At 38.3% G+C, this 26,758-nt stretch overlaps 1 protein-coding gene across 12 annotated transcripts in view; it reads right to left on the reverse strand.

Moving 5' to 3' along the window:
* srcin1a (SRC kinase signaling inhibitor 1a) overlaps positions 1-26,758 on the reverse strand; it is a 104,243-nt gene that overhangs the window by 43,786 nt on the left and 33,699 nt on the right. For 4 of the 12 annotated variants that reach the window (XM_057346552.1, XM_057346545.1, XM_057346553.1 and 1 more), the window contains exons 1-3: positions 20,965-21,089; positions 9,184-9,213; positions 6,637-6,953 (exon numbers count right to left, since the gene is read on the reverse strand). In XM_057346552.1, coding sequence (XP_057202535.1) covers positions 6,637-6,953; positions 9,184-9,213; positions 20,965-20,992 — 375 coding nt within the window. In that variant the 5' untranslated portion in view covers positions 20,993-21,089. Of the gene's footprint in view, positions 1-3,515; positions 4,152-6,636; positions 6,954-9,183; positions 9,214-20,964; positions 21,090-26,758 lie in introns of those variants that run through there. The other 8 variants (XM_057346549.1, XM_057346546.1, XM_057346543.1 and 5 more) reach the window with 5 other exon arrangements.

Here is a 26,758-nt window from a genome sequence, read left to right on the forward strand (position 1 = left end):
GCATTATTTAGTATGTTTATTAAGCATCCTATTATTATTTACTATCCTTGTGGGGACATTTGGTCCACACAGTGTGGGCAAACATGACCAACACGCATACACCACGGTTTAAAAAAAACCTCATAAACACAACTATTCTTCTGATACAAGACAGTGGATGTGTAAAATAGTGCTAACAAACTTGTGTAGATGTCTGATGGATCAGGACCTCTGAATATTTTATGTGCAAGTCTAGACTACATAATGTAATGAAATGTGCGTGCATGTGCGCGTGTGTACATACATTTAGAAAAGAAAATATCTTAATTGATAAGCTAGCACCATGTAAAGAGTTTCAAATGAAACTTACCCAGATTTAACTTTAAGTTTCAAAGTGTTTTGCTACATTTTACATTGCAGACATGCTTTTGATTATCAATGATGAATGGCACAAACACGAGTGAGCCACTTCCCTCTATACAAGACCAGCGTTTAAATAACTTCCATATAAGCCGTTTGATGTATACATCGGATAGCAACTGCTCATATAACAGTTGCTTTGAATTACTTATAAAGTGATAAGAGGTTTTCCACAAAAGCAGTTCATTTAGCCTACTGAAGCTTACATCCATTAAAAACACACCTTCTTGTCTCCTTTTCAATGTAGGCTACCGTTGCATTCTGCTTTGTTTTTCTAACCTTGGGGGCTCTTCCTAGGGGAGGGGGCTTCTGTCCTAACCTCACTGAACCGATAAACCCCGCCCTAACTCCTCTGCTCAAATGTGCAGCTCAGCAGGTTGACACTATTAATGCATTCAGACAATTTTTGTTATTTTGTAATATAGAAAGCTACTTTACTTACTCGGAAAACTTGATTGTAGATTATCTTCTTTTGAGTATTTTACAGCTTGGAAATCTACAGTTTTAAGGTAGCTTCTCCAAAACAAACAATACACAGACACACCGCACAAGGGTTAATCTTCTCTCCAAAAAAAGAACAATTCTTTTGGTCCGTATTTGTGTGCTACTGATCTCTGGGAATCTCCCCTGCCCTTCTCAGATGACCCTGTCTTTATTGTATTATAGAGCAGGTTTAACTGGTTGCCGTGCCCTGCCTCTTTTAATGGCCGATGCTCCATACCCTTCCGGGAAGAAATGGGTCAGATTCAGGGGCAGGGTTTTACCTGCAGGGATTTATTCTAGGTTACCTGATGTCAGGTGCCACAGATCGGCAGATGGACCTGCTGCTGCCAGGTGGTGTTCTGTTACTCAACAACAGCCAGGATGAAGCCAAGCTTTTTGCACAAAGAATTCTCAAAGAATCCAGGGGGATAACCTGAGATTTAAGTGCCTACCTTTGGACATCATTGCAATATTAATGTCCCCCAGTATTAGTTTCAAACCATATACAGTATATATGTGACTTGGCTTCCTCTTCAGTGGAAGTAAAATTCCAAAAATGTAAATTGTTTTTGAAACATTTTGAAGCTTTAAATTTATAAAACTATTTTTTTAAGTAATGTATTTACAATAAACAATTGCTTCAGACTAAATCAAAACTCAACTCTTAATAGAACTCAACTGCAAGTTCATGGATATCCCTCAACAGAAAGTAGAAACCGGTTAGAAATGGTTAGAAACAGACATACACATACAAAAACAAATACACCCCTTCACAGTGTCCAGCCAATGTTTAAAACACACAGCGAAGTCACCCGACTGCTTCTAAATCACTTTGATGTGACAGCCACGATCCGGCCGTAAATTTCTCTCTTTGACGTTGCCTTTGATAAATAACTGAACTAACCGATGTCATCATATTAGATAATAATTGAGAAGCTATATATGAATTCATGCACAGCAGAGCCGGTGGGCTGTGTCTTGCAGATATTACCCTAACAAGCAGAATTTCAAGGGCCAATGTGAGGCCGGCGTCCTCAGTTGCTAAGAAACAACACCAAATGAGGGGTAATTGGTTGTCTAAGCCAGCAGAAAAGCAACAGCACCTCTAAGGGTTAATAGGTGCAGTATAAAGAGAAAATGTTTAAAGCGCTGTATCTTGTTACACAAATGTTTTCCTTGTGTGTTTAAAATAAAAATGAGGGCTGTCAAACGAGTAATCGCGATTAATCGTATCCAAAATAAATGTTTGTGTTTACATAACATGTCTGTGTACTGTGCATATTCATTTTGTTCATACACGTATACAGGTATACATATTTAGGAGATATTTACATGTATATATTTATTTATAATTTAAATTAGATATAAATGTTTATTAACTTTTCTATTTTTCTATATACATGCATGTGTATGTTTTTATAAATATAAAATGAATATGCACAGTACACAGATATGTTTGTAAACACAATTAATTCTGGATGTGATCAATCGCGATTAATTGTTTGACAGCCCTAACAAAAACATTCACTTTATTGACATATATTAACAATCACATTTCAATCCTCTCTCCTTAGTTCACCCAGACCACTTGTAGAAATAGAAACCTTGTTTACACTCAAACAACACTAGAGACAAAAACGCACGTCACCACATCGCTTTTGAATATGCTGTTTGTGTTATTTTTACATACTAATCCATCCAGATACATCCTGGACCACATCAAACGGCATCTACCAGCCTGTCAATCATCCATTGTGTTGCTACAAAACAAAAGTTAACATTACCTGCTAATGTGTGCAAACCAGCTTCTGTTTGTCTGATATTAACATCACATGCAAAACTTATCCATCCTTGTTCATACAGAAACTGGACTAAAAATCTACCGTTCCGCTTCAGGAATGTCACGTTTACAGCACCAATAGTGCGCAAAGCAATAGTGTGCAAAATCCTTAGCTCCTTTCTAACATGCAATAATACATTACTGTAACTTCACTGATGCGTGCAGTCGTGAAATCACAGATCCAATCACATCAGTCACAAGAAATGCATTTAATGTTACGATCAAGTATAAATGACAATCCGTCTCGCATAACCTGGTGTGATTATTGTTCTAGATGTGGAATTTGCTTGTACTGTAGAAGCCCATGTGTACTTGGACAGCAGAATCAAAGTCAAAAACACACCCTCATGAACGCCACACACAACAATCAGGCCTGTTACTGGTAAAAACCCTGTTGCGTCTAGTCCTGTGACCAGCATTAGTCTCCACCTGAGAAACATGTGTCCGCCCAGCAAGACTACATCCAGCGTCAGCTGACAGAAGGGCAGAGTCGACTGGAGTTTTACATCACCTGATCCGCATGCAAAACACCTCGTTCTCTCTCTCTCTCTCTCTCGCACATGCAGGCAGGCGTACGTACACATTCACTGTCACACGCGTAAATTCACACATGCTAGCTCACAAACACGTGTCCGTTGGCTATGCAACACGACCGCACACAAATAAACAAATTAAAGCTTACTCACACACACCTACCGAAAAACAAACACAGGTTTTGACTATCTGCATCTAGTTGCCATGACAACCACGCTTACAATAAGCAAACAAATAAAGGCATCATTGCAAATCTCACCTGCACCTGCACGCGTGTGTGAGTCCTTCCTGCACACAGCACACACATGCACACCAGCTAGATGCCTTCAGACAGTCAATGTTAGCAGCTGGCTGTCAGGTGCACAGAATACTCATTCTCTTATTCCTGCCGTCTCTCTTTCTTTCTCTCTCTCCAGCACATGCGACGGCAGCGTTCTTTATTTAATTCATTACAGCATCGGCTGGCTACTGGCTGCCTGTTTTAACTCTTCAGTGCTGGAAAAGCTGGCTGAGCGTAATTAACTCTCCTGCCGCCGGTTTGCGCACCGTTGCACTCATCTATCGCCGCTCTCCATCTCTTCTTCTCCTCTTCCTCCCCTCCCCCTTTCCATTTTTCCGCTGTGCCGACGGCAAAGGCTGCAGAGAAGCAAATGAGGAATCCCTGTGATCCTGCGTCTTCCTGTGTCACTCCTTCAGAGGTGAGGATAGTCCAGAACACTCCTCTACTCTCCCTCCGCTTTTACGCTGTTCACACACTTCGTCTCTCTCACTTTCTTTCTTTCTTTCTTCCTTGTTCGCTCTCTCTCTATTTCTCTCTCGCTCCAGCCTGACCTTTGCAATATGATATCACCAGTTTCCATATAAGGGCGACGTTGCCTTGGCAACCATGAACTCCACCTGTCTCTCACCCTACCTCCCTGCCTCTCTCTCTTACTGTTCAATTTGATCCCACTCTCGTTCCTTCTCTTCCATTTAGATGCTCATTGGGCATTAAAGGGATAGTTCACCCAAAAATGAGACCTGTTTGGTTACTGACATTCTTCCAAATATCTTCCTCTGTGTTTAGCAGAACAAAGAAATGTATACAGGTTTGGACCAATCTGAGCGTGAGTAAATGATTCATTTTTATTTTGGGGTGAACTATCCCTTTAAAACAAATGGAATGACGATTCTGTCATCGTTTACTTTACACACGTCTATGGGGCGCCGTTTGTAAAATGAAATGTGTACCAAAAACCTGTCAAATTTCGCCAGATTTAAAGCTAAATCTAAATGTTTTATCGAAATCTAAATCCTTAATGTAAATATAAATGCTGAATTTTAATGTTATATTTAAATGTTAAATAGAAAATCTAAATGTTTTAAATGCATATAATCTAAATCTAAATGTTAAATCTAAATGTCATGTCGCTTAAATCTAAGCGCCATTGCATGTCACCACCAAATTATAATCGCTGTTTGCGCTGATTGGCGCAATTCTGCAAAGGGCGGGTTAAATGTACATGTTCTCTCAATGTTTAGCTCAACATTAGATTTAACATTTAGATTTAGATTATAATGTGATTATATATATAATATAGTATTTATATTTATGCATGTAGAATAAGATTTACATATAATATTTACATTTATATCTAGGATTTAGATTTAACTTTTGCATTTAACATTTAGATTTAACATGTAAATGTAACATTATTATTCAGGATTTATATTTATGATTTATATTTAGATAAAACATTTAAATTTATCTTTAATATTTTATATAGTATGTAATAAACATGATGCAATTTTTATTATTTATATTATTTATGTAAATCTAGTGGAATGTATGTAGTTTTGTAGGTAAATATGATGAAATTTGACAGGTTTTTGGTACACATTTCAATTTAAAAAGGGCGCCCCACACACGTCTTTATAAACCCATGGCTTTCATTATTGGGTGGATCACGAAGAGAGTCAGCTAGCAGAATGTCCAAGCGGTTGGGGATCAGTGAGAGCCATGGGTAAGTAAATGTGAGTAAATGATGACAGAATTTTCATTCTGGGTGAAATTTCATTTTGGTGTATATACTGTGATGACAATCTAAGCAAGCAAACAAACCTGTATATTAGACAACAAACAGCCATTCCTAAGCCAGTTGAGAAGGCATTTTAAGATACATAATGCACTGTGACAAGCTTAGAAAAAAATCCAATATGGAGAGCAAATGAAATGTCAATTATAAATAAAGGTTTTAATTTAATTCTCACTTCAGTGTTATTAAAAATGGATTATTTTCAAATATGTGTGTGCTATGTAATTTTACGCTTATAAAATAAAGGGATCACACCGTTAGCTTCGGAACAAGTTAATGTCAAATTCCTGAAAACCAGTCGATTGTCTATTTTTGTAGTGCGTAGAATTGCTGCCTATATGAGGCGTACAAAATCATTCCGTAATGAGCTTCATGAGCGTTAGGATGCTGCCTAAGACAACAGCTGGCAATGTTAACAGTAGGCGCACTAGAAACCGTGTGTCGAAAAATAAAAAATGCTCGAAAAACAAATGATTTCCAGAGGGGATATAGAGATGTGGTGATAAATGGATACGGAGTATAATTAGAGACTGAAGCTATAAAACTTCCGCTTAAAAATATCAGCATAACAGATTTCAAAGATTTTAGCATAAACGTACCTGTTACCTGTCTCTCTCTTGCGCTTCTCATGCACACAGCTGATTGGCTGATGTTTGCCTGATACAATGACATCATCCAAATTTGAAATCAACATTACATCATCTTCTTCCGTAACATCCAATTCACTGCACTGACTGCACTGTCACTATCCTCCAGCATGCGGCTGGATTTTATAGTATCTACTGCTGGAACAAAATGTGTTTGTGTGTCATTTTGACAGCTTCTCTCAAGCTGTGGGTAAGGGGGGGTATAGTAAGTGTTTATTTGTTGGCTCTATATGGACACGCCAGTGATGCCTTTAGAATTTCTGATGGGTATCATTTTAAAACCACATCTTTGTGTGTTTGACAAAGTAAGAAAGTGACAAAGTTCAACCAATAATACCACTCACATTATCCTAACTCTAAAATTAGATGGAAATGATTGTTGATTGAGAAGTTGACACTTATACAAAGCATTTAATATTTTGTCAATGAGCTCATTTTTATGAAACACATCAATTGGTTACAAGCATTTTTCTCTCTGTTGATCAGAACAAAGAAATGTATACAGATTTGGAAGTAAATGATGACAGAATTTAGTAGCTTTAAAGTAAAAGGGACATAATAGGCTATTAAATTCCCAAACTCATTCAAACCTAAATCTGATTGGTTAATTGAAATATTTCAGCACAAGACTGATGCTCATCCTAAAACTTGTACATACCTGTTCCCGTGCGTTCCTCTCGGCCGTGCCCCTCATGCTGTTGTGTGAAGGGGATGGAGAGGGTGGTAGGGAGTGCTGCGGTGGGTACTTGTTCTTCAGGTGGTCCATGAAGGCATCCCGCTTGCGTTCCATGTCGGCCTTGTGCAGGTTGGTGAGGGCCTCCAGGCTCTGGGCGGCGATGACCGTGTGTCGATGCTCGGAGGTGTGGACCAGCCCCACATTGGAGAAGCGTCGGGTGCTGTTTCCCAGTGTGCGATACTCGCGCGGGTACTCCAGGTCATCGGTGGAGATCATGTGACCTCCGGAACGCTCCGGGTCTGGATTGAGAGAAGAGATGAAGGGGGACGATGATGAAGAGTTGAGGAATGTGTGGCATCAGCACACACACGCATTCATTCGGACGTGCGCAACAACACACGCATGCAACAGCACAAACATATTTGCAAACAGACACAAGCAAGTGGTGGAAGAGAGAAAGAGAGAGATGGAGAAAAGGGAGAGAGAGAGAGAATAGGATGAGATACTGGACTTATTACAACAGAAAAAGGCACAGGAGCGAGTGGCTGCTCCCTGCAGAGCTATTGATCTCGGGTTTAGAGGAAGAGAAGAAACTAAAAAAAAGGCACCGAGCTATAGATCAGAGAAAAGCATAGAGCCAAAATTTTTCTGTAGGATATTACATTTCGCTTTGCCTGTCATGTCGCCTTTGTCACCTAAAGTGCTTACCGAGAACACATGCTGGATCACAAACACACAAACCTCCCCATGCGTAGTCAAACATACACATGTGAAACATACGATTATTCAAGCTGTGAGAGAGAGTCATTGAAAACAGATAACAACAGAAGTTAGGAGTGCTGGGCATCTATTTATTAATTTGCCGTTTTTTGAAACTAGTGTTAGGGTTGGGCTCACAAGCTAGTGTAGTGATATAGTTTTATGTGTAAAAGGACCCGAGTTTAAATCCTAGTCTTATGTACAGTTTTTTATCTAAATCATGCGTTACCTATACCATTTGATAATGACTATTTTTATGTTCCACAGAAAAAAGGTCATGAGCTTTATGCAATAAAGCTCCAGATCCACCGAGGCGCTTTTACGCGACTGAAAACGCCAGGTACCGGCGTTTTTTTCCTAGCGGAGTTGCGTTGGTTACTATGATATGCCGAGTGCACAAAAATGTGAGCGCCGGCTTTAAAAAAAAAACGCAGCGTTTCTATTGAAAACGATTGAAAAAACACGCCGTACGCCGGCAGAAACGCCTTGGTGGACACAGCCCCTAAAGCATAAAAAGCTAATGTAAATGTATTTATGCATTTTATTTGCATAAAATAAAAACGGGAGAAACAGGTCAAAATAACAGAAAAGATGCTCTGTATTTTTTCAGACCTCCAATACGGCAAAGAAAGCAAGTTCATATTCACTTGTAAGCAATATATTAAGGAAATGTTTAAAATTTGATTTTAAACTTTTTATCACAGTTTTTATGTGTCTTGTCATGCTGTCAGTCTTTCACCTTGCTGTTGGATGACTTTATGTCACTCCTGAGGTTTGATTTTGTTGAAATTCAACAGACACTGGACTAGAATGACTACAATACATCTATAAATGCTGCCTAAATGAAAATTGTTTCTGCAGCTGTATGCATTAATATATGATCTATTTTTCACGTAATCTGATGATACAAAGCTTGTCTTGCCTTGAAAATCTGCTGTAGTCTTCATTCACATTTTGGGGTTTTACAATATAGTTTCTGCGATAACTGATATCAAAACCATGATTATAGATATCACGTTAAATGTTTGCCTTGAGAGTCACAATTGTTACAAACTCTTTTTCAGGCTTCATACATTTGTATTTTAAACGTGTTTCATTGACCAAGTAAAGGACAAAAACATAGAATAAAATTAAAGATGAATTTGACTGATAGCGTCATTGATTTCTTTAAAAATATATTGTGATAGACAGTGTAGACACCGTGATAATATCGCCATCATGAATTCTTTGGCCACGATAACCCTGAAAGGAATATTTGATATTACAGCCTTACATTCATTGTATGGAAAGAAGCAGCTGGACACTGTACTATAAATAAGTCATTTTGTGTTTCACTGAGGATAGAAAGTCATGCTCATTTTGAAACATGAGAAAACTTAATTAAAATATTGAAACTATTCCTTTAAATAACAATTTAAATAACTAAATGATTATATTCAAAATCTCAAAAAAGCTCAAAAATCTGAGGGGCAAGTAACTTCTGACAGGTGCACGTTGATGCACACACATCCTAAACTGCCTCGGAGTACCAGAAGAGAACTTGAATGCACGTTTAGATCTGATTCTCTTTGCAATCACTCATCGTCTCTCTTACTTAAGCTAAGCTTGTACATCAGCACAGCATCACAACTGCGACATGACAACACAAAAACTCATTCATTATGTCTGAGCAGTATGCACGAGACAGGACCTTGACATACAAGTGACAATATCAGTGAAGGGCCAGCGAGTGGCTCTGAATTTCTAACATGAGGGGAGGGGTGCGGTTACCTTGCTTTGGAAAGCAGGCCCCAGCATTAGCTGAAAGAAAGCAAAACAAAACATCAGCCGGAGTTAATCATGCCATTCTATCTCTCTTACATACACGTATGATAATAGGCTTTGGTGCTGCCGGCAAGAATTGATTCCCAAATCATCTCTCTCCTCTGTATTACGCAAAGGAATAAAGACAATCAATATTACAAAAAATTGACACTGAGATGTAACGCCTCTGGATGCTGTTCATAAAACACAGAAAAGCTGACATTATTCTGGTGTGTATATGTGTGTTTTGTAATATGTGCAGAACGTTTCTGTAAACATCCCCAAAATCTGAAATATAAAAAAGTTCCTACAAACTCCTGAAAAATCTCCTGCCATGTGTTTGTGAGTTTCACTGTCAGTTTCCTTACAGCCCCTGAACACAAATACAAACACACACGCATTAAAATTTGATCAACCATCCGAGCTACAGCGCATCAACTGTTTACTCGCTACGCGTCCCAAAATCCAACCTCTGACAGATTTTAACTTTCCAACCGTTCATGGGTGAAACAGTAAAAAACCGAATAAATAAACATCTTGGAATTGAATTTATATATGTGTGTGAATTTGTTTGTGTGTGGTGAGGTAGACAGAAAAGTTTCCAGCCTATCACCCAGGCAGAAGATATCAGGTCCGGATCATTTGTGTGGAGCAATTTTAGTAATAAAATGTTCATAGAGTTCCTGCAAATTTTAGCGGAATAAACACTCTATCCCAGGTGATGGAAAACTCGACACAAACCCCGAGGCCAAATCACAGAAACCCAACAAAACTGCAACTGTGGATTAATATACAGCTGACAGCTGCAGGTCTCTGCACAGAAGTAAGCAATATATTTATTCATTTATGTGTTCTTGAACACTTTGTTTAGCCTTCTTTCTGGTTGGCAAACGGAGGAGAATTGAGTTTAAAACTTCTAAATGTCACAGTGACCAGTGGAGACAGCATTTAGACAATGACCCAGACAGACCCTATGAGAAACGTCATACTATTTTCTCAGTTCTGTTCACCTCAACGGACTGAAATACCCTTCAATGACTGTCACGAAGGTCTCTCCGCTGCCCCTTTGCCCCCTTTCGGCGAGCTTAGGGCTAAAAACATGATTACCATCCAATGAAGCATGCATTTTATGAAGCATAGCTGACACTTTAAACAAACACTAGGGCTGTGCTTCATAATAGACACCAGACGAGCTCCTGAGGAGCAGCTAAATTGAATGACCTTGCGGTTAATGTTGTTAGCATTGAATACTTTAATAGCGTACAATCTCTGGAGAAGCAGCATTACCTTTCACAGAGTGGCCTGATGAAGGGCAGACAGAACGGATACGGATTTACCGTGATACTTGCTCTAGGGAATATACCCTGACAATCCAACTAAAGTGTGTTGGCATTAGAAATAAGCAAAGGCAAGCTGGTAAAATGTTTTCGGTTGACTGTAACTGGGTGTACAATTAAGTGATAGAATTGTGTTAGAGTTGCTGTTTGTTGCATGTTGCTTGACTTGAAAGCAATCTACATTAATTTTACAGCTCTGTACTATTAGCGTCTCATTTGTATCTATTCCTATTTCTGTGGCACAATTTTAGGAAAATCATCCACGACAACATTGATACAGTAGGTACTTCAATGAAACTTCTGTGTAATGAAAGAGCAACCTCTGAACAAACTGGGAGGTTGATCTAGAATAGCAAGAATTAAGGCATGTTGATGTGAAAACCTGTAGGAACTATGGTATATTTACATTGTGAGGGATACAGAACACACATTTTTGTTCAGAGCTGTACAACTACCAAAGTATGCCTGTGTGTACCCCTCAGAGGACCCCATTGGTCTTATTACTGCAATATAACCAAACATCCACATTACAAGCAATGATTCGAAGAAAACGACCATTGTTCAATTCCCATGATTAGCAAGCAAGCTGAATAATTGTCTTGAGTTTAAACTGGAGGATAATGTTGTTTTAAAGACATTGATTTGACATGTCCAGGGAAGCAGATATATTCAGCACACAGAGTTGACCCTTTTGTTGTGTTAAAGCAGGTAAGTATGCAGGCGGAGAGAGAGAGAGAGAGAGAGAGAAAACACTCTAAAGACCATCCATCAGAGAAACTAAAGGTAGAATTATTCCGACAGGCAAAATCAATGCAAAATAATGTGTTAGCAAGACCTTTTCAAAAAAGAGAACAAGGATATTTACAGCACGCGAGAGAGGGAGAATGACAGCTAACAAATGAAACAATGTTAGGAAGGTTTATGTGTATAAAGGCAATGTGTGAGAAATACACAATTTGAACAATGCTTTATGGTTTTGTGAAGTTGGCAAACAAGTTAACGTTTGCTTATTTTGCAACTGAGGAATAGTTACTCCAAAAATAAAAATGTTGTCCTCATTTATTCACCCCCATGTTCATTCGTTCATGAAATGTGTGCTTGTATGCAATAACCATGGAGGTTTCTGACAGAATGCTGCGGTGCACAAGAAATGACACTGTATTCTTGCAGGATCAGAAATTCAAGAAATTAGAACAGAACTACATAACTTTGGTGTCAGTTTCACATCACTACAAACAGATTTTGCAGCCAAAAGACAAGTTCTTTTACAGTCTCTTAAAACATTGAATTAAAAGCCACAAAGTCATTAAAAATATGGAAATGTTTAAAGCATTTTAGTGGCAATATCAACATGATAACCTTTCCTGGCAGTTTTTTTACGAGTTGCCAGGCAGCACCACCATTTTTGATCATCTTCACAAGGTTGATGGTCCCCAGAATATTTTATTCTATGGTATTTGACAAATTATAGAAGAAATGTGTCCTATAGTGTGACAGCTACATTTTTGAAAACAAACAAACAATGAAGATCTTATGCTATTTTATATGATAAATATACAGTAAATACTATTTTGTAAATATACTGTAAATATTATTAACAGTTTGTTTTTTTAATTTTTCCTATGTTACACCACAGGACACATTTACGGTATATTTGTGACCTACCCATGAGAACATACAATTTATCAGATGAGAGAACAGAGCCTCTATTAAAATAACGGAGAAAATTGTATTGGTCAAAGACTTTGTTCAGATCTGATTCAGAACGATCAAAACATAGACAATTCACTGCTTTTGGATCTGTAGAGAATATAAGAACACATTTTAAGTCAAATGAGTTACAGCCGCTGCGTCCAATCAAAACAGACCTGATGAAACAGGTGGCCATGCAGTGAATACAGAAGACGTGACATTTTGGATAGAGAAGAAAATTGTGACCAACATATTATTATATAAAATGAAAAGCTATGAAATTTATAGTGAAACACCAACAAACTGTAGTAGGTTTAGCACCGTAAACCTACATGCTCTAATACCTCACTTCCCATTTCCCTCCTGGCCATTGCTTTACCCACAGTGATGCACACGCTGCCATTAGGGAGTTGATCTGCCTGCCTGGGAGCCCATCAGGAGCATATGGAGGGAAGAGACAGGAGGAGGTGGAATAATGAATTATGAGGCAGCAGAAGAGAAAGACAGCGAATGAGTGAAAGTGAGAAAACAGAATGCTGATGCATAATGATTTCAAAAGACTGGTCTAACACACACAGGCATTACACCCATTTACACACGATTACAAGTAAAAATCAAGTGTAAATAAAACGTTTTTCCTGATAGGCTACTAGAGGGAGGAAGTTTATTCACAGAAAATGATTCACTCTTGAATATCACCCATTTATTTTTTAAATAATTTTCAGTTAAATTCACTGCTGAAATAACAGATTACAGGAGGTACTTTTTGTTTTAAAATATAACACACAAAGTGCACAAAATCCTAGTCAGCAGATGTTAAATACACCCATGCACGTTCTCAAAACGCAACACTGAACAAACAATTTATCACCTATTGGAGACAGGTGAAGCTAGTTTCTCAGTTTTATTATACAAAAGCAAGTGTCTGCTTTACAGTGGCCACTAGAGGTTAGCTGCAAGGTATTCATGTATGACCAAAAAGTAAACATGAATCCCATCAATTACAATCTCACGTTTTGCTTTTCCTATCACAAAGAGACGGTGAATTATTATTTTAATTTTAAAAACAATTATGCATACAGGCAAATGACATATTCAAATGCCTAGTAAAAGTAATGAGCAATTCAGAATGAACAGAATGTGTGTCTGAATCAGTGTGAAAAGTGTTTTTTTATTCGGTTTACTCACCCTCTTGTCATTTCAAACCTGCATGAGTTTATTTTGGAAAAAAAGATATTTCGAAAAATGTTGGTAACCGAAGAGCAGCAGTAACCATTCACTTATATTGTATGGACACAAAACCAATGCAAGTCAATGGGTACCACCATTGTTTGGTTACCAACATTTTTTTTATATCTTATTTTGTGTTCTGCAGAAAGATAGTCATACAGGTTCAAAATTACAAGAGGGTGAGTAAATGATGACAGAATTTTCATTTTTGGGTGAACTATCCCTTTATTATTTAAAGGGGTGATATGACATGGCTAAAACAACTATTATCGTTTGTTTTAGATGGAATGCAATGTGTATACAGGATTTAAGGTTCAAAAACGCTGTATTTTCCACATACCGTGCATGTTTGTATCTCCTCTTTGCTCCGCCTCTCTGAAACGCGCTGATTTTTTACAAAGCTCATCGCTCTGAAAAGCAAGGTGTGCTATGATTGGCCAGTTAACCAGTGCGTAGTGATTGGTCGAATACTGCAAGCGTTTCACGGAAATGTAACGCCTCTTACCATATTCGGAACATCATGTTCCCACGCAATTGTACTGACAGGTGATAAAATGTCATCGGTACTTCCTTACATCAATTCGAGCCCGAATCTGATACGGAAAATGAAGATGATCAAGCCGATACATCAACTTTGCCAGCGCAACTTGAGCAGGATGTAAAGGATTGGTAAGGTTTTATTAAAAAAAATGATGTTAAATAGTTAAAAACTATAGCTAACTGTTTTACCTTTTATATACGACGATATAAAGACTATAAACAAACAATCATATACATCATACAGAGTTTGTGTGAGATAGAAACAAGCTCGCATTACAGCAGGGAATGGTATAAATAACGCGAGCGCTTTGGCCCTTCTTGATCAACCAGTGTTACGCCACGTCTCGTCACGACTCAACAAAGACAATAACCCCAAAATAAATACTAAATATAAAAAGACATTATAAACACGACATTTGTTGCCTCTAGTTGGAACATAATTACTGATTATTAGGACTTATGTTGTGTTTTTTCACGTTGCGCGCGTGTCTGCATTTGCAGACCACAAACACACGACAAACTCAACTCGCGTTAGTCCGTAACAAAGTCTTTTACAATAAAAATATACTAACAGGCTGCGAATCTGAAGCGCCAGCGAAGTTTTAATGGTTGGAATGGCCCCACTTTTTAACCAAAGATTTGCACTGCCGGCCTTGATCTCTCCCAGGTTCATGAAGCAATCATCTGTGAAATACGCTGCACAAACTTGAACATTTGGGTTGTACTTTTCTGGAACAGTGTTGTAAATAAAATGTAACCATTGGTTTTTAGTTGTCTCATCTTTTGGCATGGCAAACAAAGCGGCTTTCTTTTCGCAACGAAACACACAGCGTCTCCGCGACATGGCTGCGGCAGTGACGATACAATGAGATTTACAAGTACGCCCACCTTACTTGCGTTTAGATTTGGGCGGTCTTAAGTCAAATCATGTTACGAAGTGATGTACATTCGTCGGGGTGTGTTTACACGAGGCATTTCAGGCAGGTCTGGGTTCGCATTCGCTTTTAGATAGAATGCATCTTTTTGTTCCGACACTTTAATTAATAATAATACATGCATGAAAAGTGAACAATTGCTTTTATTGACCAATACCGATTATTGGCTGATATATGGTGCATCTTTAATAAAAACTGAAAAAGCAAATTGGTCCATTGTAAGATGTATATAAAATCAGCGTGGGAGGAGGTGTTGACGGCCACATGTTGTAAAACAACTTCAATTATTCAATTACTGTATTTCACCCCTCTCTCTCTCTCTCTCTCTCTCTCTCTCTCTCTCTCTCTCTCTCTCTCTCTCTCTCTCTCTCTCAGTGGCTACACATCAGAATGACTGAGAGAGGAGACCTTTCCTCACTGCTGTATAATTGCTATTACTGCCTAGGGGCCATCAAAATGACTGGGAACAACTCTTTCTCTAACAAGTCCATTATAGATGACTCACACAGCCAGAACTGCACGAACTACACACATTACAGAAGCAGAGAAACACAGCAGAAGCATACAGTCAACTCAATGCTGTGGCCTATCTCTCTATCTTAACAAACATCAGATGTTTGGGAAGTGATCATTACTTAACACTGCCTTGGAAAATTCGATTAGACTTAAACAGTGTGATTGAGGTGCAATCTGCTTCTGCCCTTGGTGTTCTTAATACACGCACAATGAGTACACAGCGCTACACAAATGCACACCCACCATGCTTGGGACAGATTAACAGCTTGTTTGTTTCCCCTGTTGTTAATAACATGGTTTTTAATTAAACTAAACAAGAGATCTCCACCCCACCTCCTCTTTTCTGATTTTCACAGTGGAGACTCATCTCATCTGTAAGAACAAGAACAAAACTGCTAAAGATGTCAAAAATTAGCAAGATGTATACACACTGTACATGTGTATATATAAGTGTGTGTATGTCTAAGTGGAATTTTGGCTCGTGTGTGCGAATCAGTGCGTGTCTGTTCTCTATTATGCTTCTAGAAACCATCAGAGACATCATTAAAGAAGCTGAGACAGAGTGAGAAACTCTTCGTCATCTGCTCTCAGATCTGCTCGCTTCACAGAGCGTCAGTCTAGCAGAACACTTTCACTGTCAAATGCTTTCACATAACTGCCAACATCAGAGATGAGCAGTAATGTGAAATCAAACAGAACCTAACAAAACTCTAACTACAGTCAGTCAATGGGATCTCTCCGGATTCATGTGTAACTAAATGTGTAAAATGTTGTTGGAAAGTTATCTAGCTGACAAGCTTAGATTGTATCAAGTTTCTGTCTATTGTAATTAATTAAAACATGTTATTGTGAATATTTTGTTATGAAAGATTGTGACAGTATAACTTGTTTTGTACTCACGCACCCTCGTTCAACTGCTCTGATACAATCAGATTGTCTACAGTGAGAGTGATTTTGAAAATTACACACTGCACCTTTAAGCCGTAAACCTAAGATGGCAATGACTGGTCAATGACTGGTCTTTTTAAAATTATTTCTGTATGTCAGATAATGTTTTTGAAGTGTCATAAGATGGAGAGAAAATCATGACACTTTTGGTTATTTCTCACACACACACGCACGCACACACAAAAATCTAGAAATTTTGTCCTCCTCATGCAAGGTTTGACATCTCCATTTATGTACAATACCTGTTATACAATACCAGCAAAAAGCAGGAGGTCTCAGCATTAAAAGTTAAGATTTAATTTGGATGAAATCATTACCAGCGGCAATTATTTTTCTCCTCATCTTTCTCTCTCTTTCTGACATGATGAAATAACAGGGTCTGCCAGGTCAGACGTGCCTGAGCTCTACACGTGCATCTCCGCTCATCTCTTTACCTCACAGCAACGAAACACTAAACAGGCAGAAGAATCAACCCACTTTCATGTTCTCTCAAGAAAGACAAGCAGTCGTGCTCTAAAAACGGTCCTGCCATGGAAACTATGTTAGGTCTTCCATTAAAATTACTAGATTTTTATGAAACATGCTAAGTTGCCGATACAATTTAACATTTATTGCTTTTCCATTCATTTAAGGATGGATTTGGCTGTAAAACAACTGAAATGAATAAGTCTAAGTGATGATGATTAGTCTATTCCATCATTAGATGTGAGGCGACACATTTAAGCATGTTACGGGAGACTGCAGCTATATAATGATGATGTCACAATGATGTATAAGTTGAGGATAAAGCCTGATTAAGCTTTTGACTGTGAAATTCAATTCAACGAGTCGTTCGAAATTATAACTAGATGATATGCATATCAACATGCTTTCAGTGTACAACACACATAATTCTTCACACACATTAGGACTCATGTAGGCACATATGTTACACTTTTGGTAGGTTGCGGGACATCAGAATATAAACATGATCTTACCTTGCCATTTGTACACATGTTGAGTGACAAAATCTTTGCACACAACTGAGAATCATGCGAACTAGTTAAACGTAAACAAAACAATCTAAATCTACTGACTTAAAACAACAAGTAGAACAGAAGGAACTCAGGTCAGACTGAGTCACGGTGAAACCATAACAAACATTAGGCAGAGTCTATGCAAACGAAATGAAAAGACGGCTGGGGTTCAACAAAAAAAGGATGATGCAAATCTTGCATTGAGTGCAGAACGTGTGTGACCTCAGATTATATCTAATATCAAATTTCACAATGCACTAGCGCACCTGTACACAAAAGAACCGTTTTAATTGAACACATTCAGCACACGATGAGTAACGCATTCTGAAAAAAAAGCAAATATGAGAACGGGGAAAAGCAAAGGGGAGGAACTCGAGTTGTTTGCTGAAAAATAGACTTGTTCGGTCACCATGACAACCCACAGAATACTGAAATGCATTTCTCTGCCCTTTTTTTGCTCATACAAATACAAAGGCTAGTTATTAACTGTTATGAATTTCAGGCTTTACGACAGAGGTAGACTAGCGTATGATGTCTTTAAAACAGACTGTGGGTGGGAGGTATTGCAATGGTTAAGGATTCTTGGGTTTAATTCTATGTAGAGACAGCTTTAGGAATGATGTTCGTCAACTGTCTGCAAGCCATGTCCCATATTTGCAGAGGAAAAGATGAGTCACTGATGTTTTTGTGTGATACAGTTTATCTGGGATGGGGGCTTTGTGCTCTACAGTGCTGCATTTGTTTCTGGAATGAAAATTTTTCCTTCATTGATCCGCTTATATTGACTTTGGCTCAAAGACTCACAATGGCTAGACACAAATGCCTCATGTCAAAGTATTTTTAAGACGTGAATACATGTACACAGAATATTGAATGCACTTCTGCAAAAACGTAGAACTGAGGACGATAACACTAAAATGATAGAAGTTAATTCAAAATTTCCATTCTGGGGTCAGAATTTGAGGATTTGGAAAGGACAGAGCAATTTTAAGGGACACAAATTAGCTGTTGCCTATTTCTCTCGAGATCACCCTGTGAGACCACTCTACTATAAATCCCATGCTTGTTTTCATTCTCTAAGGCTCCTTCTCTCTCTATGTCCCTAGTGGTAGCCCATAGGGAGTGGTGTATGGAAGGATCGGGTGGGGCAGCCTCACAGATGGGCTGGTGGGTGGGTTTCCATGGTTACAGGCGAGGAAGAAGAAGGAAGAGGAGCCATCTGGCAGTGGTTTGGTGAGATGACGTGTCTTGCCCCTCACCCACAACACCCACAATCCACATGGCAACATGCCTACTGCTCCACCAACTCTTATACAAGCTACAAGTAATAACACTACAGGTACAGTACAGCTACAGGTAATTTCAACACCTGCATGACCAAACGTATATAAATTATACCAACCTGTGATATATGTTAGTGATTTTACTGTACAAAAATATAAACTACATGCAATATCTTAAAACTACAGGTAGCTTTGTTTATGCTAGGCAATTTATGAAAATGCAGGTTATTTTCAACCTAGCATTGGATCAAAAAAGACAAACCCAACTATTGGGTTATATTGTAAGTTAACCGGTTAAATAGGAACTTTTTCTGGGTTAATTTAACCCAGTGGTTGGGTTGGTCCCTAAAGTACTTGAGTATTTTTACGCAAGTACATTTATCAGTGTTTTTACTTTGGGAAAATTTGACTGTTGTTTTTAACTCCACTACATTTCATAAAATACATTTGATGTTTTATTACCTTTAATACTTAAGTACATTCAAAATCTAATATCCTACTTTTACTCAAGTAAAACAATTTTTGAGTAAAATACTTGAGTAAAAGTAAGAAAGTACAGTGACTTATTTTATGTAAATTTTGACATGTTTTTTTTTCAAATGTAGCTGAGTATGCTATGCTTTATAATGTATGGAAGTATTTTTTCCAAAGTAAAAACACTCTAATAAAGTAAATACTTGTCCTTGAGAGCAAAATTCTCAAGTACTTTACATCTCTGCTTTTTGAACCAACCATGCGTTCAACATAACCCAGTATTTTTGTATTTTTGGTGTCCTACCATCAACAGCCATCAGTTGCTACTTTTGCCAAATAATAACAAATAAACTTTTATAAAACTTTCCTTGTGTGTGTTAAATGACCACCCACTACAGATCTAAGATCAGCCTTGGAGTCTCTCTTGGTTTTGGTAAAGTAGAATTTAACCAAGAATTACCAGCAAAAAAACACACAAGTAAAACAAGTAAAAATGGTCTGCTCTACATCTATAAGTAAGTAAGAAACGTGTAAAGTGGAGAGAGTAGAAGAAGAGATAAAACTGGGGCAAGAGAGAAACTGGTCATGAGAGGAGGGCAGGAAGAAATGTGAAACAGGGGTAGGAGGGATGAAATATGGGCGGCCCGAGCTAGAGGAATGGGGTGTGACAGACAGGCTTGAGGGATTTTGTGGAGCACTTGATGTCTTGTTAGTCTCAACCTTTCTGGCTCTGTGATTGGCTAAAAATATAACAGCTCATGTTGAACAAGGTGTATTCTGGGATGTGGCACTGGATCATTTATCATCACATGGCCCCTAAAGAGCCAGACTTCTTTCTCTTTCTCTTTCCTTGCCCAAACCCAACAAAAGCCATGTGCCATCTTCTCTACTGTTTCTCTTGAAATCCAGCACAAAAATAAATACAAGTTCTATTGTATTACACCTTAAAATGATTGTTTTAAAACATGAATTTAGTTTTCATAATGTACTAATATCAAGGATTCACAGAATCTTGTAAAACAGGCTTGATCCATTTTACATGTACACATGCAGTGTTGACTTACATAAAGTATACCAGACATATCCTGTACACAACACTACATACTCTCTCTCTCTCTCTCTCTCTCTCTCTCTCTCTCTCTCTCTCTCTCTCTCTCTCTCTCTCTCTCTCTCTCTCTCTCTCTCTCTTAACATTGTTCCTCTTTTCCTTGCGATTCTTTCTAAATTGTGTCTTTCCCTCAAGAGTGCATTTTTCTCTTGACTTTTCTTTCACATGCTCCCTCCAGCATTAATGCTACTTAACCATCTTTTCTCTAAATACACTAATTGGCGTAAGAGGAAACACTCTCTCTCTTTCTACAGACACAAGCACTTTGAGTTTCTTCCTCTAACCTTCAGTTGTGTGAAACAAGCCAAATGTACGTTGTTCTAATTGATTATATATTCACTCGTAAACCCTCAGCGAATTACCTAGAAGCACCTGCATCACACCACTCAGAACTAAAGAAGAGTTCATCTTCATCACTACACATAATCTCAATCAACAAACAGAATCTATATACAACGCTTTCAATGCAAAATAATTAAACCTCAAAATGACTCCAAAAAGCAAACTAATATTCTCAAATAAGACAGATCCAGGAAAGAACGTCCAAATAATCACAATACTCCCCCTGGCAAAGTGAAAAACCTCACTGAGAGAAAAACATATCAAAGAGGAAAAGTACTGAGAATATCAAGTTTAAGATGAAAAACAAGTGAATAATTTTCATCCAACCTGGCTCCAGTTGTTCCTCATTTCTCATTACATTCCCTATCTCTTCTGTACAGCTTTAGCCCGCCATCATTCCATATATACATCCAGTTTCAAAAATCACAACATCGAGGATTGCTAAGGCATTGACAGACCCAACAGAGAGAGCGAGAGAGAGAGAGAGAGAGAGAGAGAGTAAATGAGTGAGTGAGCGAGCAAGAGAGAGAGAGAGAGAGAGAGATAGAGTAAATGAGTGAACGAGCGAGCAAGAGAGAGAGAGATAGCTATAGCCCTATAGCAGGTTGGGTTGGTTACACAAAGCTCTCTCTCTCTCTCTCTCTCTCTCTCTCTCTCTGTCTTTTTATGTGTTCCTTTCGGTCCATCTCTCTTTCTCCTCATATCTCTGTCATTATTCACAGCTCACTGCATGGACAACAGAGTAGAAGAGAAAAAGCCATTACCAACCTAAAACTGCACCAGCATGTGTGTTTATAGTGCATGCATGTTTATAGTGCATTTAATGTGTGTGCGTGTGCGTGTGTGTGTGTGCGCGTGCGTGCGTGCGTGCGTGCGTGTGTGTGTGTGTGTGTGTGTGCGTGAGTATGAGCAGACGGAAGTGTTGTTTAGTCAGTGGGTGATGGAAAAGGTGGAATGTGTCACTGAGGCATCAATAATATCTAACCTGGCTACCTGACAGTCCCACTGAGAGAAAACACACACATATACACACACGCACGCACACACACACTTTGTTTATTTTTGTTACAGATTTACGCTGATTTTATCATGCTAATTATATTTTCTATCCCCTAACCCTCAAAAACAAAACAAAAAATAATGTGCACGCCATTATTTAATGATATAAAGACAAACATAATATGACCAATTTTTTCTCTGGCGAACAAGTTAAATTGCGTTTGTGATAATACATCATTATGTTACAGATGACGTTTGTCCTTCCCAATGCAGTAAAACCTGTCATAATTATTGACAACACTCCAGTAAACTTGAAATTATCGTTGGCAGTCGTGGGCTGGACTCTCTTGGTTTTAGCAGTAACCAATGAGCTTCTTCTCGCACTAAAGAACTGACAAGTCATTGTCCTTCTCTGATGTCATCCTATTAGTTTCCTCAGCAAACACAAAGCCACATCACAAAAGCCGATTGTTATCCATGATGCCTAACAATGTATTTTTCTGGGATTCTCCTACACTTCAATGACTAACGCAGAGGCAGAACAGTCAAGAACAACTGTTCCTTACTAAAGCTGCTGTATGCATAAACTGCTCATTTTGTCGATTAGAATTGTTTATGTTCACACAACATTTCTGTGCTCATTCAGAGAGAAATGTGGGAGGAAGTCATTCAGTATGTCAATCCTCTTCCATTTTTGCGAGTGAGCGTGACAGATCAAAAATGTTAGCAATAATAATAATAATAGTGTGCTGTTGGGAAGAGAGAAACCACTTCACCTGCAAGGTAGGCAGCATGACCATGAGAATCACCAAGATTCTCCGTGCACCCACTTGATGTTCTTAAAATGCTAAGATTTTTAGAAATATATGAAACTTTATCATTATAAAACCAAACAGAATCATGTTGTTAAAGGATCAGTTCACCTAAAAATGAAAATTCTGTCTTCGTTTACTCAACAGTTATTGGCCATTATTGACTACCATAGTAGGAAAAAAATATTTATAAAATTCTTTGTTCTGCTGAACACAAAAGAAGATATTTTGAAGAATGTAGGAAAGCTAAAAACGGTTTTGATAACCATTGTAATTTTTCCAATACTGGTAGTCAATGGTGGCCAAGAATTGTTTGGTCACAAGCATTATTCCAAATATCTTTCTCTGTGTTCATCAGAAAAAAAGACATTTATACAGATTTGGAAAAGCTTGAGGGTGAGTAAATGATGACAGAATTTACATTTTCGGGTAAACTGTCCCTTTAAGCCAGCCTTCTTTGCAGCTAAAACATTTAGTTTATTTTGATTTCGTAAAACTAAAAAAGGTAACTAATACATTTTGTTCTGTGAAGCACGAGTGCACAGACACTTTGGAGGTGCAGACCCCTGCACCCCAGTGCTGGCATTTAATTGGTCGATGTCAGGACTTCTGTACCAAGAAACTAAATTTTAATAATCATCATGAAATAAATTTGGTATTTTTCTAGAAGGCTTATTGCTGAAACACATTTTACTATCTGCTAACATTTGTGTGAAATCATACCCTTTCCCCTTCTTTCTTTACACATATCATGTAATATTGAACTCATACACTCATAATACTGATGATGATAACACAGTTATTATTTACTCTCTGTGTATCAGTGTATCATTTGTGAGTTGTAATTAACTAGCTGTTAATTTGGACTCGCACTGTTTCAGTCATGAACTAATTAAAGAATCATCTGTTATTTCTGGTGAAAGACAACAGACATCAGTGCTCAAAAAGCACACTGGCAGGATGCGCATAAATTACAGAAATTTACTCTCGCCACCCTCCGGCTTATCCACTTGATGTATATCATTTAATGAATATTCAAAATTATTTTTTGCCCAGAAGCATGAGACACTGCAGCCAACAATCCCTGGAAACCCACTTTGAGAATGCTAGTTCCCTAAAGTCATATTCTTATGAGGAAAAAATAGGTTTTAGAGGTTTTTCATAAAAAATGCACATGCATATATACACACTTTCTTCAAGGACTCTCGGAAATTACTCTCTCTTTCACTCCCACCGCCCCAATTAAAAACAGATGCATAATCACTTCTACAGCATTTAAAAAGAGCTGATTTATGTTCTTTTCCATCTCTCACACAGTCACAAAATCTCTTTTGTTTACACTGATGCATTTATAAGCTCTTATCCAAAGCAACCTGCAGTACATTCAAGTCATACATTTAATCAGTAGGGGAGACCGGGGATGGTTGTAACCTTTTTTACATTTCTGTCTGCATCTTGGAGTTTTTTTAAGCCAGTGCATTCAAAATGCAAATCAAACTAGTTTCAAGTGTCTGCTATTAAATGACATAGCTTTTATCTTTGCAGCACAAACAGAAAAAGCATGGTTTAGTTTCAAACACAAGAAGTGAAATGTTACAATTCACCCCATAGTCTGGGGTTAGTTGTAACATACCCTGGGGTAAGATGTAACATTAGAATATCCACCGGGGTGATATGTAACAAAATGTAATAAGGATTGTGACCAAAAAATGGATATTAAAGCTTTTTATTCAACACTGACTTTTCAGTATATCTAGTGTGTGTGGACTTGGTTTTTATAGTATATGTTAGTGGGGACCTAAACCAGAATGCACACAAACTCATGGGGACCCGTGTCACTGTGGGGACTAAAATTGAGGTCCCCACGGGCACAAAAGCTTATAAATGGTACAGAATGATAATTTTTGAAAATCTAAAAATGCAAAAACTTTTCTACGATCTTTAGGTTTAGGGGTTGGGTTAGGGGTAGGGGATAAAATATACAGTCTGTACAGTATACAACTCATTACGCCTATGGACTGTCCCCACAGACATAATAAAACATACATTGTGTGTAAAATCCAAGATATTAGAGAAAAAATTATAACAATGCAATCAGAAGTGAAACCCGCTGAACAAACTAACTACAGCGCCCTTAAGGAGAAAATGCAATTATTTTATACCGTAGATCAAGATGAGCTGTCTAAAATTATTAGATCATCTAAATCAACAACATGCATACTAGACCCTATACCTACAAATCTACTGAAAGAGATGCTCCCAGAAATTATAGATCCTCTTCTTGGTATTATTAACTCATCTCTGACATTAGGACATGTGCCTAAAGCATATAAGGTGGCTGTTATAAGGCCCCTTGTCAAAAAACCCCAACTCGACCCTAGAGAACTAAGGAACTACAGGCCTATATCGAATCTACCTTTCATATCTAAAATTCTGGAAAAAGTAGTTTCAACTCAATTATGCTCCTTCCTCCAAAGGAATGACATCAATGAAGAATTCCAGTCTGGATTTAGAGCATGTCACAGTACAGAGACTGCTTTGATCAGAGTTACAAATGATCTGCTATTGGCGTCTGACCGAGGTTGTATCTCGTTATTGGTGCTGCTAGACCTTAGTGCTGCATTCGATACCATTGACCACAGCACACTCCTACATAGACTCGAAAATTATGTCGGCATTAAGGGAATAGCTTTGAAATGGTTTAAATCTTATTTATCCGACCGTTTTCAATTTGTAGCAATAAACAATGAGGTGTCACGCAAATCGCAAGTCCAGTACGGTGTACCACAGGGCTCAGTCTTAGGGCCTCTGCTCTTCGCATTATACATGCTACCTCTAGGAGATATAATAAAGCGACACGGAGTTAGCTTTCACTGTTATGCTGATGATACTCAACTTTATATTTCCTCGAAGCCTCATGAAACACAGCAGTTCCATCGAATAATGGAATGCATAGTCGATATAAAAAACTGGATGAGTAACAACTTTTTATTACTGAACTCGGACAAAACGGAAGTGTTACTTATTGGACCGAAAACTGCTATAAGTAACAACCAAGAATACTGTTTAACTATTGACGGATGTTCCATAAAACCCTCGTCGTCAGCAAAGAATCTTGGCGTTCTATTCGATAGTAATCTGTCATTTGAGAGCCACGTCGCCAACACCTGTAAAATTGCGTTTTTCCATCTTAAGAATATATCTAAACTACGTCATATGCTGTCAATCTCAGATGCAGAGAAGTTAATTCATGCATTCATGACATCAAGACTAGATTACTGTAATGCACTGTTAGGTGGTTGCCCTGCAGGCTTATTACAAAAACTCCAATTGGTCCAAAACGCGGCAGCTCGAGTTCTTACACGTACAAAAAAGTATGAACATATTAGCCCGGTTCTGTCAACCTTGCACTGGTTACCTATAAAGCATCGCGTTAACTTTAAAATCTTGCTTATTACCTATAAAGCCTTACATGGTTTAGCTCCTCAGTACTTGAATGAACTCCTTTTGTATTACAGTCCTTCACGTGCATTACGCTCTCAGGCGTCCTGTCAGTTGGTAATACCTAGAATTTCAAAATCAAGTGCAGGTGGTAGATCCTTTTCCTATCTAGCGCCTAAACTTTGGAATAGTCTTCCCTGCACTGTCCGGGAGGCAGACACACTCTGTCAGTTTAAATCTAGACTAAAGACGCATCTTTTTAATCTTGCATACACTACTCTTCCATAATATAAATCTTCAGAGGGTTTAGGCTGCATTAGTTAGATCAACCGGAACCAAAAACACAACTGATGTACTTGTTGCATCAAAGAGTACAGAACAGTACTCTACTCTCAGCCAGTCTTGTCTCATTGTTCCAAGGTTACCACAGCGAGCAGGATGCAGTTCATGGCCTGACCTGATGGTAGAGCGGAGAATGGGAAGTGGGGACCTGACAAGAGCTGAGATGATAGAGCTGGATAAAGAAGGACGCGGTCTCTTGACATGTCTTCACCACAAAACTTCAAATGCTATTAGATTATTAATGATAATCTTAAACTATAATTTATTTTATTATTAAGTTTATTTATTTTATTTAGCCTTGTTGTGCAAGTTCTCTGGAGCTTGTGCAGAGGCAGCAGCTTTTGCCAGAGGGGAACTGGAATCCCCTGGTTGGGCCTGGGTTCTCCTGAGGTTTTTTTTCTCGATTAGAGTTTTGGGTTCCTCGCCACCGTTTGCATACTGTTTTTGCACTATCTGCCTGACCGGGGGGGCTGCTTTAGAATCTTAAAGTTTTACTTAATTAATATTGCATATAGGAATTTATTATC

The sequence above is a fragment of the Triplophysa rosa genome, linkage group LG11, assembly GCF_024868665.1.
Source record: "Triplophysa rosa linkage group LG11, Trosa_1v2, whole genome shotgun sequence".
NCBI lineage: Eukaryota > Metazoa > Chordata > Actinopteri > Cypriniformes > Nemacheilidae > Triplophysa > Triplophysa rosa.